This window comes from Beta vulgaris, chromosome 8 (assembly GCF_026745355.1).
Source record: "Beta vulgaris subsp. vulgaris cultivar EL10 chromosome 8, EL10.2, whole genome shotgun sequence".
NCBI classification, from domain to species: domain Eukaryota; kingdom Viridiplantae; phylum Streptophyta; class Magnoliopsida; order Caryophyllales; family Amaranthaceae; genus Beta; species Beta vulgaris.
Window position 1 is genome coordinate 3,954,423 of NC_079209.1, and position 15,904 is coordinate 3,970,326.

General features: G+C 36.9%; 2 protein-coding genes across 2 annotated transcripts; one reads left to right on the plus strand and one right to left on the minus strand.

The window, feature by feature from the left end:
- The first annotated feature begins 3,502 nt into the window (after nucleotides 1–3,502).
- Nucleotides 3,503–5,165, plus strand: LOC104900839 (glycine-rich cell wall structural protein 1). Its single transcript, XM_010688368.3, has one exon. The coding sequence runs from the start codon at nucleotides 3,670–3,672 to the stop codon at nucleotides 5,131–5,133; it is 1,464 nt and encodes a 487-aa protein (XP_010686670.2). The 5' UTR covers nucleotides 3,503–3,669; the 3' UTR covers nucleotides 5,134–5,165.
- A 2,222-nt stretch (nucleotides 5,166–7,387) lies between these two features.
- Nucleotides 7,388–15,695, minus strand: LOC104900714 (uncharacterized). The gene is made up of 5 exons (XM_010688209.3): nucleotides 15,163–15,695; nucleotides 12,859–13,798; nucleotides 12,240–12,764; nucleotides 8,724–9,170; nucleotides 7,388–7,839 (listed from the first exon to the last, which is right to left on the minus strand). Exons 1-5 carry the CDS (start codon nucleotides 15,648–15,650, stop codon nucleotides 7,531–7,533), a joined length of 2,709 nt encoding a protein of 902 aa, XP_010686511.1. The 5' UTR covers nucleotides 15,651–15,695; the 3' UTR covers nucleotides 7,388–7,530.
- Nucleotides 15,696–15,904: the final 209 nt, after the last annotated feature.

A 15,904-nucleotide genomic window follows, 5' to 3' on the forward strand; every position in this document is an offset into this window, starting at 1 on the left:
ATCTGAACTTATTTTTTCTGATCTGAACTGATCTGATTTACAAGATCTTATTTTTTAGATTTTTCTCAATATATAAGAAAAAATATAGTCATGTGGGGTTTTGTTTGATTCGTCTCAATGAGTTCTTTATTAATATTCAATTATTATAATTTTTACTAATATGTAATGAAAGATATTTAATAGTTTTAAATATAAGCATCATCTGATCTGATCTGATCTGAACTTATATTTTCTGATCTGATCTGATCTGAAATAAGCAAAAATAAGATGAACTGAACATAGCCTTAATCTATTTTCCTGTTCAACAGAAGAAAAAAAAGGTACTAGTAAACACTAGATCTAGGTTTAGGCCATACATGTTTTGACATTGTCCTTCAACCAAGAGAAATACTAATTATTCTCAGTTTTCGAAGAAATATAAACTGCACTCCAACATTCGATTCGGTTCCTTTTGCAAATGAATTGGCTGAATCATTGCAATTTACATTCATTCTAGAATTTCATCTTGCTCTCACTCTGAAGTTTCTATCTCCTCTCTTAGGACTTTATCTCTCTTGATGGCAATAAAGCCTTATTCTTTTAAGTTGTGCTACGCTCCGCTGAACCGTGAGAGAAAACTAACTTAATCGTATTGAACTCAACTGAAATTAAGTCCAAGAAAGATTAACTTTCATAATTTATTACATTTTCCCCCTTAACCAAGGTGTGAATAATGAAATATGATTATACATAGAAGGATATAAAGGTAATTATAATGCTTTTAATTGGCTAAAATTTAGCCATCTAGGGTTTTCCGTAACCTAAAAGACATTTAACCAAAAGTGGTCCATTATTTCTTTAAGAAATACTCCATGATAATAAAATGAATATGGCCTAATCATTAGCAATCCAATTAAAACATTTTTAAAGAAAACAGAAAAAAAAATCAGGAAGAACAAGATTACTGGAAAGATAAAGAATGCAGCTTACCTAACAGCTCACAATTAATTGCATGCAAAAACTCAATGATTGATCACTCACTCCTTATATTATGATTATGATTATTATCCTTTGTCAAGGCGAAATAACACATCATAAATGGCAGGATTCAAAAGCTAGATACACTTGGGCATCTTATCTTCCGTGTGCAAAGAATCAAGAAAACCAGAAAAGGGCATGGCAGCATCAGCATCAGCAGCAGAAAAAGAAGTGGTAAAGGAGGCGGCGAATGCAACTGTAACCAGGGGCGGATCCAGGATTTATAGTTAGGGGTAGCATAATATCACGATTATATCTAATACCTAAAAAAAAAATATCCACATTTTTATTAGGGCCCTTTAGAACAAAAAATGTCTTGAGAGATAATGAGATATTATTATTTTATTTTTTTTTCATAATTTTGACATATCTTTACACAGAACACATACAAACAAATTTTTTTTTTACTTATGTTCCTCAAAAATTTATTTTCGTGCACTCCACAACATTATATTATTCGCTTTCTTGGATCACTGGCTTCGATCACTTCCCTTAGCTTTCCCCATTTCTTTTTGGTTGCATCTGATCATTGTGATTAAGTCTTAATCACACTCAACTTCTACTGCGCCAGTGTTTGTCTCAATTTAATAATTTTGCTGATCTTCTTTTTGCCTTGTAAATGAGGCAATATGAAATCCAGATATTTAATTCCACTCATAATAGTTATCACTGTCAACATTGGTTTAGCACTCACTACACTCTTATACTATCTGATTAGAAGGAGGCAACAAAAAAATCTCCACTTTATAGAGATTTGGTGATGTTGAAGTTGGTAGAGTTGCATGGAAAGATAGAGGTATAAAAGTTGGTAATGTTGAAGTTGGCAGTTTTCTTCAACAACGTTGAAGAACCATTTTGCGTCTTTGCGACCAATCTAGTGGTCACTAAAACCATTTGCGACCGACCGGAGCGGTAGCTAAAAGTTTTGCGACCGACCGGAGCGGTAGCTAAAAAAGTTTTGCGACCAACTATGCGGTAGCTAAACTAATTTTTTTTCAAAAATTTTTAGGGGTAGCATGTGCTACCCCTTGTTACCAAGTGGCTCCGCCCCTGACTGTAACTGTGATTGCCAGAAGACTGAGGCTCCGTTTGGTAGGGCGTAAAATATTTTTAGTGTAAAATGATTTTCATGGAAAACAATTTACAATGGAAAACACAATTCCAAAATTAGTTTTCCGTTGTTTGGTTTGATGTAAAAAAAATGATGAAATGAAAGGAAAATGAAAGGGAAAGTAAGGAGGTAGTGAGAGGAGTGTACAAGAGAGAGAAGGAAAATAGTTTTCCCTTCATTTTGAAAGGAAAATGGTTTTCCATCCTGGGAGAGTAATTTTACCCCAAGGGAAAATGGTTTTACACTCTTTTGCCAACCAAACAATGTAAAACTGAAAATAGAGGAAAACAGTTTTCCGGAAAAACGTTTTACGCCCTACCAAACGGAGCCTGAGTGTAAAACGTAATGACTGTGTCTGTGACTGCGACTGCTACTGTGACAGTGGCCGTGCTGGTCTAGTAGTATATTTCCAGTGACGTGTGACAATATGAATGATTGCCAATTTGGAGGGACGAACATTACATAGAAGCTAATAAAAATGTTCAGATCCCACAATTTACAGTAGCAGGATTAAGCCCAAATGGACAAAGTTCGTCCCCCCCAAAGAATGAATACTACAGCTGCAGGGCATAACTCGTGAATAATGATGATATATCAGGATACACAATGAGATGAGGATTGTGTTTTGTGTATTTGACACTAGCAAGTAAGAATGCAATGATATTTTAAATAACATATAATATAAGAAATTTTTACAACGGAAACGTGGCGGAAACAGAAACGTTGGCCTCAAAGAGAGTTTCCGTGCATCATACATCATTATATTGCCAAGCTTTTATGCTTCAGTTAGAGCCTGCAAATGACATTCAGCCTTTATATTGTGCCACACAAATACTGTTGCAGGAGAATATAACGTTTTACAAGTTGTGCAATAAGGCGTTTCAACCCTCTAATAGTCTAATATGTGGATGGCAGAATGTGAACCATCCAAAGAATTTGGTAGAGTAAAATAGACAGAGTACTTCGGCAAATTTAGTGTGGTGAATTTCATAAGTTCATCTATTCATTTGGGAAAAATCAATTCATTTGGGTAAATTAACCCAAAATCATTTGAGATTAATTCATAGTGTTAATATTATTATAAATGGGGCAGGTGTAAGTACTTTGTGTTCATGAAATTGCAAGATCAGACACCTATAAAGCATAAATCATAGAAATTATATGAAATGTAGAAGCTATACAAATTCTAAAGTCGGACAGGCCATAATTCTAAGTCATAGATCAAATGTATGTGTCTCATTTAGCAATTCTTTTTTTTTGTAAAATCATATGAGAAGGCAATTGTTTGGGTCGATCATTCAAGTAAAAATGGATGAATCCAAAGATTATAGAGAAGTTAAGTGAGCAAAAATACCATGATTGACAAGAAGATAACTTGATACTTTTCTACCTCCATGCAACCAGCATGAGTCCAGAATTTAAGAACAAACTGCCAGAGAACATGAACATTTACGTATGTCTATCTCCCACCTCCAAGCTATTGTCTACAACTATTTAAGTCCTAAATTCATAGTAAATGCCCAGTAAATTCTTAGCTGAATATGGCACCATCAAAATGGGCCTCTCTTTCTCTCTTCGTTTTGATACTCACCTCATCCCTTTTTTTCTGTGCTGCTGGAAGACTGTTAGTAGAGGACAAGAGAGCTGACAAGTCAAATAATAAAGATACCTCTCACAAGGAGCTATCAGAAATAGAAAATGGATTCAGGGAAGGCTTTGGCAATGGGAATGGAGCAGCCGGAGGCGGAGGAGGGGGATTGCTCATCTTTAACCTCCCCATCCTTGGTTTTGGTATCCCTCGATTATCAGGCTTCCCCATCACCATTTCTGCTTATGGTGGTGCTTTTGGTGGTGAAGGCAGTGGAAGCGGTCAAGGTTGGGGGACTGGCGGTTTTGGTGGTGAAGGCGGTGGAAGTGGTCAAGGTTGGGGTAGTGGTGGTTTTGGAGGTGGAGGCGGTGGAGGTGGTCAAATTTGGTGGCCTTGGGGCAGTGGTGGATTAGGAGGAAGTGGTCAGGGTTGGGGCAGTGGTGGTTTTGGTGGTGAAGGCAGTGGAAGCGGTCAAGGTTGGGGGAGTGGTGGTTTTGGTGGTGAAGGCGGTGGAAGTGGTCAAGGTTGGGGTAGTGGTGGTTATGGAGGTGGAGGCAGTGGAGGCGGTCAAGGTTGGGGTAGTGGTGGATCAGGAGGAAGTGGAAGTGGTCGGGGTTGGGGTAGTGGTGGTTCTGGTGGTGAAGGCAGTGGAAGCGGTCAAGGGTGGGGTAGTGGTGGTTCCGGTGGAGGCAGTGGAAGCGGTGAAGGTTGGGGTAGTGGTGGCTATGGAGGTAGATCAGGCGGTGGAGGTGGTGGTGAAGGTTGGGGGAGTGGTTCAGGTGGTGGAGGTGGTGGTGAAGGTTGGGGGAGAGGTTCAGGTGGAGGCAGTGAAGGTGGTGGTGAAGGTTGGAGTGGTGGAGGTTATGGAGGTGGTCGAGGAGAGGGAAGCGGAGGTTATGAAAGTGGTTCTGGAGGAGGCAGTGGTTGGGGGGTTGATGACGGAGAGCATTACCCACAAGCTGGGAATGGTTTAACTGAGCCTCCCTATTTTGACAATTTGTTTGCTTCTGCTACTGGAGGGCAACTCTTGGACTCCCAAGACTCAGACAGAAAGAAGAAGAATGAGCATGATCATGACATCCCTGGAACAGAATCGGAGGGAGGACCCAAAAACAAAGAAAGGACTGAGCACTTTCAGCATGGTATCTTAAGTGAGCACGATGATAGCCATAAAATAGAATCAGAGGGACCGTTAAGAGGAGAAAGAAAAAGCAAGCATTATTATCACGGAAGCACAAGCAAGGAAGATGATAGCAGTGAGACACAGACAAGACCTAAAAGAGTAGAAGGGGGCCAGCTTCATGATCATCCAAATGATAATGACCAACAAAATATAAGAGGGAAGCTAAATGATGAGTTATATGGTGACTGGGAGCACAATAGAGAAATGACAACTCTGGCTCCAGCATCAGTGTAAAGATCGCAACTCCAGGTTACTTGCAGGATTCAGTGTTGGTATATGCTCTAGAACACTGAGAGAGCAGCAGATGATAGTTCCTTGTTTCTATAGATATACAGAATAAGGCTTTGAAACTACTAATATGGTAGATAATGATTAAATAAAGTAGGTTTTCATGAGGCTGCATAAACCTGGTCCCATATTGTCTGACAATCAACTAAGTTAGTTCCACTAAAAGTATTCATATTCAATTGAATGTAAGCAAAATTAGGACTTTACCATTTCACAACACTTGAAACAGTGAAAGTTTCCTTACCACCTTGGATATTATAGCATTGTCATGGTACTTGTTGTCCGAGTGAACTTAAATCCAGAAGCATACTCGAATAAGACAACTATGTATCTAATCTCAACTCCAAAATTCTTGCATCCAAGAGAACTAAAGTGACGTAGAATTGTCTAACCAGTTTAGAAAGTCTCATTCTTCACTTATCATTCTTCTCCCTCAACGATCATCGCTGCAGCCCAGTTTGCAACAGTCCAAGGGCATGTCATGCGGTGAAATTCGTTAGCAAGTCAACTTGAAAGCAACACCAAATTTATATTTCCATTAGCATCTACACAAGTTCCTTTCATCTTGTAAAGTAGATTAATAAAGTTGATAAACCTAGTTCATTCAAAATGATGAAGCCTGTATGCAGCAAGTTTACACGTCAGTTACAGCATGAAAACATCACATTCCAAACACAAGCATGAAGCTAAACCCCGAAAGAAATTAAAAATCATTAACAATGACTGCCCATTGGAGGGCAAACACTTTACCATATCATACGAGCTTCTGTAGTTACTTCAGTGTCAACAAAACCGTCTTGAACTCAAAACAATAAAAGCTAAGAACAACTAAGGCTATATTATTTACATCATACAAAAATAGGTTTAAGGTCTAAGAAGTTCAAATAAGTTCATTAGACTAACAAGTTTAGATAAGAGCTAGCAAAATCAACTTGCAAGTTGCAACTATATATAAGATCAGATAAGTTCAAATAAGGGAAACTAAGTCAAGTAAATTCAGGTCACACTCACATATAATAAATTCAGTTTGAGTCGATTCAATCTTAGACATATTGGGTGAAAAAGAAGTCTTAAGTCACGGAACCAAAGATGAACATATTGATGCTAGACAATTAAGATTATGTCAAAGCATGTTAAGAGACGATCCAAAGATATTGGCTAAGTGTATTATTAGTATGCATTCCCTATTTATCTTGTTCTGGTAATAAAGACAACACCATGAGGAGAGCAAAAGGAAACTCTTCAAAAGTTTCAACAACTAGATCAGGAAGATACAGAGAATAGTTCCTCCGGACTTACCATACCATCATAGCTTCTATTACTTGTCTAGAGAGCCCATAATGCTGCCCTTGACTAACAGGGTTCTCCAAACACCAATTGAAGTGCAGAAAAATTTCATCCCTGACAATGATAAACATGCTGCACGCAACCACACACCCACATCCCAACCTTCTACTCCCTGAAGGAGACTACAGGATGTCATAGATCTACATTAGTTAGCTTCATTTTTAATCAATTACAAAAAATTAATAGGATGTTCATTCATCTAAAGCAAAAATATATAGGACATGAATAAAATACGAACACTCGATCTTAAAAGAGCAGCGAGAAATACTCACAGAGAAGGGAGAGAGATGCCCAGAAAAAAAATCACCACAGATGATTCGATCACCTTGCATCCTTGTGAAACAAAGCCATGAAAAGTGATAGGAAACTGGCCGTCAAATGATGCTTGATGACTTCTTCTACCTCTGAAGTTTTTTCAGTTCGGAAACACGAAAGGAAATTCCGGAGCTCTGCCAACATTCTCCTCCAGAACAACTAGCATTTTCCAAGAAAATATAATTCCTAGACTTCAGGAAACAATAAGTTGCACAACATCATTTTGACTTTCAATTTCTTTTTTGGACAGATGCTAGATATGCTTATCCATTTGTAAATTATAACTAACCAGAGCTGATAGCTTTGTTTGTTTCACAACAGTTATGCAAGTTGCACCGTCACATTAAAATGAAAAGTATGATGTGCCACATATTAACATAGCAACATATACAAGTTTACAGCCAATAACTTTTGGCCTTCTTTCCAAAGTTAATACAAAATGATATAAGAGCAACACTTATTATTCTTATAAAACTGGACAGCAAATTCTGGCCAATGGTGAAAATTATGTACACACAACATATTAGCAAAGAAGAGATTGATGAAAAGATTTCCCCTGCTATTCTGAAAAATATTCAATAAGGTTTCACTGTACATGGAAAATTATAAGGTAAGCCAAACAATTATAGCCTTTACTTTTATCATATTCACTATTTGAACATATAGAATTGCAATGTACTTTTACTTGATAAATGCAACTGTACAACCGTAGTTCATTGGACTTTCTTGTTCAAACTTCTCAACACGGGGATGGTTCTTCAGCATCTCAATTACGCATTCCTTAAGGATTCCAGTACCCATTCCATGTATGATGAAAAGGAGAGAATGAGATTCCCTTGATGCTATAGCAATACTGAGTGTATGAGAAGCTTCCTCTACCCTCATGCCTCGTAGATCGAGTGTATTCTTTGAAGTCTGTACAACTGCCCCATAAGATAGTTCCTCTTCTTTCTTTCCACCTAAATGATCCGAATTTCCAGGTATACGAGCCTGCAGTGCCCATAGTACATAAATTACAATTCAAACGAATGTCCCTCTAGCAATAAAAAATTGAAAGACTAACTAGCTTAGATAATACACATTCCATACATCTTATTTCATAAGGTAGCTCAGATCAGTAAAGTTCACTACAGCAAACACAAACAGAACAAAGTATACCCCCTTCAACTATATTACTTGTCAAGCATTACTTTCTTGAATATCCTAACAAATGCGCCAAGTTTCGGTCATCAATTGGCAAGAGAGTTTAAAATATCATAGATCTAAATAGTGATTGGCTAAAAAAAGTATCAGAGGGGAAAACATAATAAGGAATGATGTTTTCCTATTCCTTTTTCTATCCTTAAACATGATAAGAACAAGTAGAACCCCCCCCCCCCAAAATAATACACACACACACACACAGTAGAACATAATCCCCAAGATATATAAGGAAAAGGGCATCTGTGTGAAATTTATCGCACCGAGAAATTGCAAGTATCCTCTATTAATTTTTTATTTTATAAAAAAGCAACAGGATCAGTCAAACATCAGCTAAAAGAAAAGACAATGCCATGCAGTCTACAAAGACATAGATAAGACGAGTTCAATAGATCAATCCCCTCCCCCCTTATTTTAGTATTCACTTTCGAGCATAATTCGTATATTGTAAAATTCTATAAACACGTCCAAATTGTAACGACATTCAGGAGTTCGGATCAATAGATTATAAACAATATATTAAACATCACAATTACTGCACGATCTGAATTACTGCCTAGAAGGAAGTGCATTCCTTTCCCCATAGTCGAAGATAATTCTTGAGAAAATAAAATTTGTAACTGATAGGTGAAGAATTTGGAAAGACTGCAAATGTAATACAGTGCACAACAGACCTGCTTTTTCAAATGTAAGCCTGAGCCAGCTGCAAGTCCTTGTACATGTTGGATACCACTTTTATCCACACGAAATCTTACTTTTCCATACTGGATAAGAACAGTTTCATCATCTTCAGACACCTCAACCACAGTAGCTAGCTTACCTGCTAATCGCTTCACATGGACCTGCTCACCAGGTTGAGGTGTACGCAGAACTTCAAAATCTTCATAACCACTAACTGACATTGGACGATGACTTTCAACCAAAGATCCAATTGCTGATTCAGCCTTCTTAATGAGAGAACCATACTGATCAATCTCTGCAGTTCTTAATTGATTCTCAAACTCCTGGATCACAGTTTCTAATTTAGACTTCACGAGATCAAGTTCTTCTTCAACTTGTTGGGTTTCCTTTGCGATCAAAGCCTTCTCACGATAATCAAGATCCTTCGTTTCATCTTCAATCTTCATAGATTCGAGAGGAATCGTTACACAAAAATTAGTAATTTGAACAAAGTTTCTCATTTGGCAGAACATAGCAGTATAGCACAAACGACTTCAAGCTTAATATATGCCAAAAAAGTCCAAAGTTTACCCTAACATCAAGTAGAAATATGATCTTCTTCTCTGTAAAAGTAATCTGAACTTTGTAGTTTTCATTAAGCTCAAAAAGTACCACAATTGCCTCTCCCACAAAAATGGCAAAAGAAGTACCAACACTCCCACAGTTCTGACATGTCCCTTTTATTGGAAATTCTTATAAAGATTTGTATACAAATTAAAAAATCCTTGACTTATCCCTTCAAAAAAAAAAAAAAAAACCTCGACTCAAAAGGAAGTCACGTTAAGAAAATGTTATTCTTCAAGGAACAGCGGTTCATTACTCCTGCTGTGCAGGTTTCTTGGGAAATATCTAATCAATTGAAAAGCATAAAATCTTATAGTTTTCAAATTTTTAAAAAACTTGAACATACAAAAGTCTGCCCAAGTGTGACCATGAATTGATAAATAACATATAAAAATAGCGGGAAAGAAATTTGTGTAGGAGCAGCAAAGAACAGTCAGTTTTCACTGGCTTCAATGTGAAAAAGGAAAGAATGTTTTCAATTGATAAGGGTTATAAGACATTTCAACAACTCTTCAAAGCGTGGCTAACTATAGTAAAGACAAGACTTAGAATTTTTGGAAAAGAGAAAGACTAAGGCTTGGTTTTCCTTAACTTATACATCAAAGGTGTTTTTCGTACAAATTCACTGAACTTTACCAAACTTGCCCTTATCCAAACTTATTGGTCCTTCTTTGAAGTTAGTTTTTTTTCTTCAAACCCAATTTTTAATGAAAAGAGCAAGATCAAATGGATTATCAACTTCTCTCTCTTGTGGCCCAACTTCAACTCATACTAACATTTTTTGAGAATATCTTTTCTCATTATATTGTTATTATGTGGCTAAGAGGTAATTCATTTTATAGTTTTTCTTTGAAAAAACCACTCTTTTCTTCTAGGGATAAGGCGTCATAAATGTTACCTCCTGAGACACCACCAACAAAGAGAAACACTAGATAGCGATATAGCATCATAAAGGTAGAGCAATGAAAAGGCAAAAAAAAATTGTAAATGAACTCAGAGATTTCAAAAGTAGTAAAAAACTTGTCTCCTAAAAGCAATCTATAATTTCAGATAATTTACTTAGCTAACCTAAGTAGATAGGCCAAAAAAAAAAAGAATATAGAAAAATGGATAATAAATACGTTTGAAGAAAAAAAGTTACGGGTACTTCATTAATTAATGCAGATCCTTACAGAAAATAATAGCTAGGACTTCCAGACTAATTGTTTGTCGTTGTAAAATGAGTATTGAAGGAAGATGATCAAAAATTCCTAGTTGACACTTGACACACAAGTACAGAGTTCAGGTTCTTTGCGTGCTGTATGGATATCTATGTATTTACATATTACTCATTTTATCAAAATGCTAAAACACTACACCATGTCCAGGAAAATTAACAGACAACAAAATCATCATCATCTGGTCGCCCTAATTGACCATACGTTACAACTTTCCAGGTCCATAACTTGGGATGACTCAAATAGCAACAGGGATGAGATCCATACTGAAGGTCTATAATGCTATAATCTTGTGTAGAGAAGCCAACATACTGAGGACACCAGGTACATTGAGTCAATAAGGGTCCTAGAGCCTAGGCATAAAGCGAGAAGTGAAGAAAGAGTGCACCTTGGAAAAACACAGTGCAATATTGGGATGTATAATATACAATCATTAGTATTCGCATATTATCCAATTAGCCGTAGCACATCCAAATATTAAAAAGGACACAAGAACTCATGACCTAATTTTATAAAAAACAATAATCTAGTGAGGCTTTGTTATGCGGAAACTCCTCAAGGTGCCTAAGAGGCTATCACCCTTGAGCCTGGCGCCTCAATAGTCAATAGCTCAAGCACACCCCACATATGTCCCAGTTTTTTCACATTGAAACATACCAACACGTAAAGCCATTCACTCTTCTAGAAACATTTTTTCTCCTATCTATCTTCTTTCCTGGATTAATCAATCGAAGCAAAGGAACTAAAGAGCGATGTCACCTAATGAATTACTAAACATAATGGAGTACGGACAATAGTTATGATGGTCATTGTCCCTTTTTTCTAAAGATCAGCTGGATCAAGCTCCAAAAAGCAGGGTTGTTATTTGTCACTGACAGAAAAACTAGAAAGAAAATATTGTAAAGCAAGTTCAGCAGTTTCCATGTAAATTGAAGTAGACATCAATGGCTCAACAACACATTCGACACGTCTGCAATCATTGACATGACATATCATGCACTTTCGAATTTACTATGCCAAGTAACAACTAACAACACTATACTTGCCCGAATCCCAAGATCCTACATGATAAATCTTTAATAAAAGAATATCTTTAGAAATTAAATAACATTTTTATGAATAGAAATTAGATTTGAAAAGAAAACAAAGTCCTCGTATTTGTTCCCCTTGAAGAGAAAAGGTGCTTTAGGTTCTTTTTCTCTTCTTAGAACAATGTTTTGTAACACAGACATTATCCAAAAGCTCAAATACTATTTTATAAAAGATCAATGCAATTACACTAATTCAATGTAATATTGGTTCTCCAGGGAATATTGTGTTACTAGCAGCAGTGAATTGAAAATTCAAGAAATTTGTCATGCATCATCTAATTTGTCCAAAATCGGAAGACATGTTGATTGTCGTGTTGTTTTATATCATACTAGTCTTATATGCACGTTTATGCGGGGAAAGTCATTCTCTTTTTTCTTTTTGACATCGGCAGATCATACAACTATAAAATAACATAAATCATTATAAAAGTTTCAACTAAACCAAATCTAATCACCAAATTCAACGGGAAGAGTGAGCCTCAGTCGTGACTCGTGACCCTCTATACAATATACATTAAAGCAACTAAAAAATGGACTTAGGCATACGGCTCATAAAGAGCCATAGAGGTCCAACAATGGCAGAACTCAAGTTTCTTACCTCATGATACAAATTCATTACGTCCGAATGGAGGGATGCAGCTTGTCTTGCCCGTTCACCCATCCTGTTTCTCTCCTCCAACAAAGACTGATGGAGCTGACCTTTTCTCTGTGCCTGATTTTCTGGCATCAGCCTCTCGAGCCAGCTTTCTGCATGATCAATAATCTTATCATCAAAGCCAATTCTCCTAGCAATTTTTAAGGCATTTGATTCACCAGAAGAACCCCATAACACCTGAAAGGTAGGCTGTAGTGTGTCCAGCGAGAACTCCATAGCTGCATTATCAAATCGCGCATCCATGTCCCTTAGGCGACTTAAATCAGCATAGTGGGTAGTTACAACAGCTAAATTCACTCTATCTTTAAGATACTGCAAAATGCTAGCAGAAAGTGCCACCCCTTCTGAAGGATCAGTCCCACTCCCGATTTCATCAAATAGGACAAGTGAATCTTTTGTAGCCACCTCCAATATTTTGCCAATCCGCAAAATGTGACCGCTAAAAGTAGAAAGGCTTTCTTCCAAGGACTTCAATTATCCGAAAAAAAGAACATAGAAGTGTTTTAGAATAAGTGGGGTAACACCTGACACATTAGCTAATATTAAAAAGAAGATTTCCTACCTGATGATCTCCTATATCTGCCAGAACATAATTGAACCAGGGCAGCTTAGGAATACCTTTGGCTGGCAAATACAGGCCAGCCTTTGACATCAAGGAAACAAGTCCCAAAGTTTTCATGGAAGCAGTTTTGCCACCAGCATTTGGTCCTGAGATAATTACCACGGTTTTTTCACGTCCAATCTTAATATCTATTGGAACAGGAAACTGATGCACTTCATCAGGCAGCTCTCTGGAACACATTATATTGAATTCCCCGTTTAAGCTCTCAGATTTTCCTACACTTGGTCCTGTTATATCCTTCAAGCTATCCAAACATGGCTCAAGCAGCAAAGGATGCCGTATTCCTTCAACATCCACCAATAAAGCATCATCATCACAAGTATCTGAATATAATTTAGGACAGACTGCACCCAACAAGTTTGCATAACTAGCTCTCGCAACTGCAAGATCAACCTCCCGAATTCTGCCTAACAATTCATTGACATCTGCTGCTGACTTTCCCAGTTCAGAAGCAAGCATGCTTAAAATAGCTCGTTCCTCATCTTTCTCACAACTCGCCAGCCAGACTTCCATGTTGTTCAGGTCGACAGCCTCTTTAGGTTCCATGAAGTATGTTGCTCCAGAACTACTAGTATCTAAAACAATTCCACCTGGGAGCAAAGATCTATGCGAGGTTTTAATACCAACACACATCCTCGATCTACGATTAGTAACCACAGCTTTGTCAATGCCCCCAGCCTGAAATACTTGAAGTGAAATACTCCTTAAAAGAGAATCTAAAGCATCCATGTTCTTTTTCCGTTCCGACCTAATGAACTTCAAGTCATCACTAGCTCTATCCAGCACTACTGAAAGTTTACAGTCTACACAAAATTCAATCCTCTGCTCCAATTCAACCAGGAAATTGCAATTCTGAAGAATTTCAACCAAAGGATAGCTCCTGTACAAACAGAAGCAGCACTACAAAAAGTTTACAATCTATACAAATTACTTCCTCCGTTCCATTACTTTTATTAAGAAAGCCATATATAGAAGAGAGATAGAGATAAACAAGAAAGTGAGACTCATGTGAAGGAGAAAGAAGAGGCATTAGAATACCATATAAGAAAACATTGCAATTAATGTGAAACTTCGATGTTCCAAATAAGGGAAACATTATAATTACTTCATCCGTTCTTTTTTAATTGCAGCATACTTTGACTATATGATGATCTGTACACAAAAGCTAGCATAGTCAAATGATATCTTATTTGATTCGTGTGTGTAGCTTTTTATCTCATTTGCATAATTTTTAGGAAAATGGAAAACAACCTTTTAAATACAAGTTTTTGCGACAAACAACCTTTTAAAAAAAACTGGCAAAATAAGACCTTAATAAGAAAACATTTTGCGATAAATAACCTCGACCCATTTTCAGGCATTGACCAAGAACTTTTCAGCGTTAGACTCGTTAAAACCAAACATGTGGAGGGCACGTGAACTGCATCTCTTGTGTTTCAACTCTTTTTTTCTCTATTTTTCGGCATTGACCAAATATTTTCTGACGTTAAATTGATCAGTATATGAAGGAAAATAGGGTTGAAACATAAGAAATATACATGATGTGAGTTGCCATGTTTGGTTTCAGTGAATCGAAGCCATAAAATACTTGGTCAATGCTCAAAAATGGTTCAAGGTTGTTCCTCACAAAAAAATTATTTCTAAGGTCTTATTCTGCCAGATATTTTTTAAAAGGTTATTTCTGGCAAAAACTTGTATTTAAAAGGTTTTTTTAACAAATTTCTCTAATTTTTATAAGGAAAATGATATACATAGCCCTTAGGGCTATGTATAAGAAGCTTAAAATAGAAATAAAAATTTTAATCAAGCATTTATTATCTCAAATGATGTGAAATTTTGTCATGAATTCATAAACTGTTTCTATTTTAAGACATGTATTTAATGCTTATATGTAGCCCTAACATTACCCTTTTTATAAATACATAACAAAAATTATTAATAGTCAAAATTTTGTCTATGCAAATGTGAAAATGCGAATGTTGCAATTAAAAAAGAATGCAAGGTAGTGAAAAAAGAACACAGGAACTTAGGAAGTGCAACATAAACTTTTCCAAATTAAATAATACGTCCTTCGTTTCTAAAAACATGCAACATTTCCTCCCTATATGCTATCCAATACACTATCTTTTTTTCTTATACATCCGTGAGAGAATATCATATAAAACCAATAGATGAATAGTGGTTAATAAGCAAATGTTGCACGTATTTAGAAACGGTGGAAGTATAATAATAAAAGCAACTAACCTCCCATCATCATGCTCCAGCAACTGATCAAACAACCTTTTCGCCGACTGCAACGTGCGCTTAACCGAACAAAGCTCAGCAATAGACAAAACGACACCGGATTCAGCCAATTGAGCAATACTAGAAACATCGTAAACTCCAGAGAAGTCAAGTCGGGTTATCAGGCCCAATGCAGCAGTGGTTTGGGCCAAGAGTCTTTGGGTCTCTTGAATGGACCGTCCTATAGGGATAGAACCATTTTGGGCCGCGGAGAGGCCCATAGTAGTGGAAGTGAAGCGAGAGAGATGATTGCAGAGACGATTCCATTCTAGGGTTTTAAGGGTTTCGGATTGGAGTTCTTCGGAGAGTTTAAGGTGGTGAGTTGGGTTGGAGGAGAGAGATGATCGGCAGGTGAGTTTGCGGTGTTGAGACTGAGGGAAGCGGAGGAGAGAGAAAGGGTGGTTAGGAATGATGAAGGTGTTTAAGGAGGATAGCTTCACCACCTCCATTGGAGGACGTAAAGTATTGGTTGCCTTTTTCAATGTTATCCGTTGAGGGGTTGGGAACATTTTTAAAAAAAAAAAAATTCTGAATGGGACACGTTTACAATAACTTATTGGATATCGGAAATTCTACGATTTTCATTTGACATACTAGTCAGTCAGCTTTCATTCGATATAATCAGTTTTCGTATGATTTAACTACTTTTTATACCGTTAGTTTTCACGTCTAAAACCATAATCAATTATTGGAGTTGGTTTTT

Excerpts from the sequence above, each read along its gene's own strand:
- LOC104900839 (XM_010688368.3), top strand. The coding sequence starts at position 3,670 with ATGGCACCATCAAAATGGGCCTCTCTTTCTCTCTTCGTTTTGATACTC.
- LOC104900714 (XM_010688209.3), bottom strand. The coding sequence starts at position 15,650 with ATGGAGGTGGTGAAGCTATCCTCCTTAAACACCTTCATCATTCCTAAC. Across the intron at positions 13,799-15,162 it reads CTGGAGCATGATGATGGGAG|GAGCTATCCTTTGGTTGAAA; the intron begins GTTAGTTGCTTT and ends CTGTTTGTACAG. Across the intron at positions 7,840-8,723 it reads GCTTACATTTGAAAAAGCAG|GCTCGTATACCTGGAAATTC; the intron begins GTCTGTTGTGCA and ends TGGGCACTGCAG.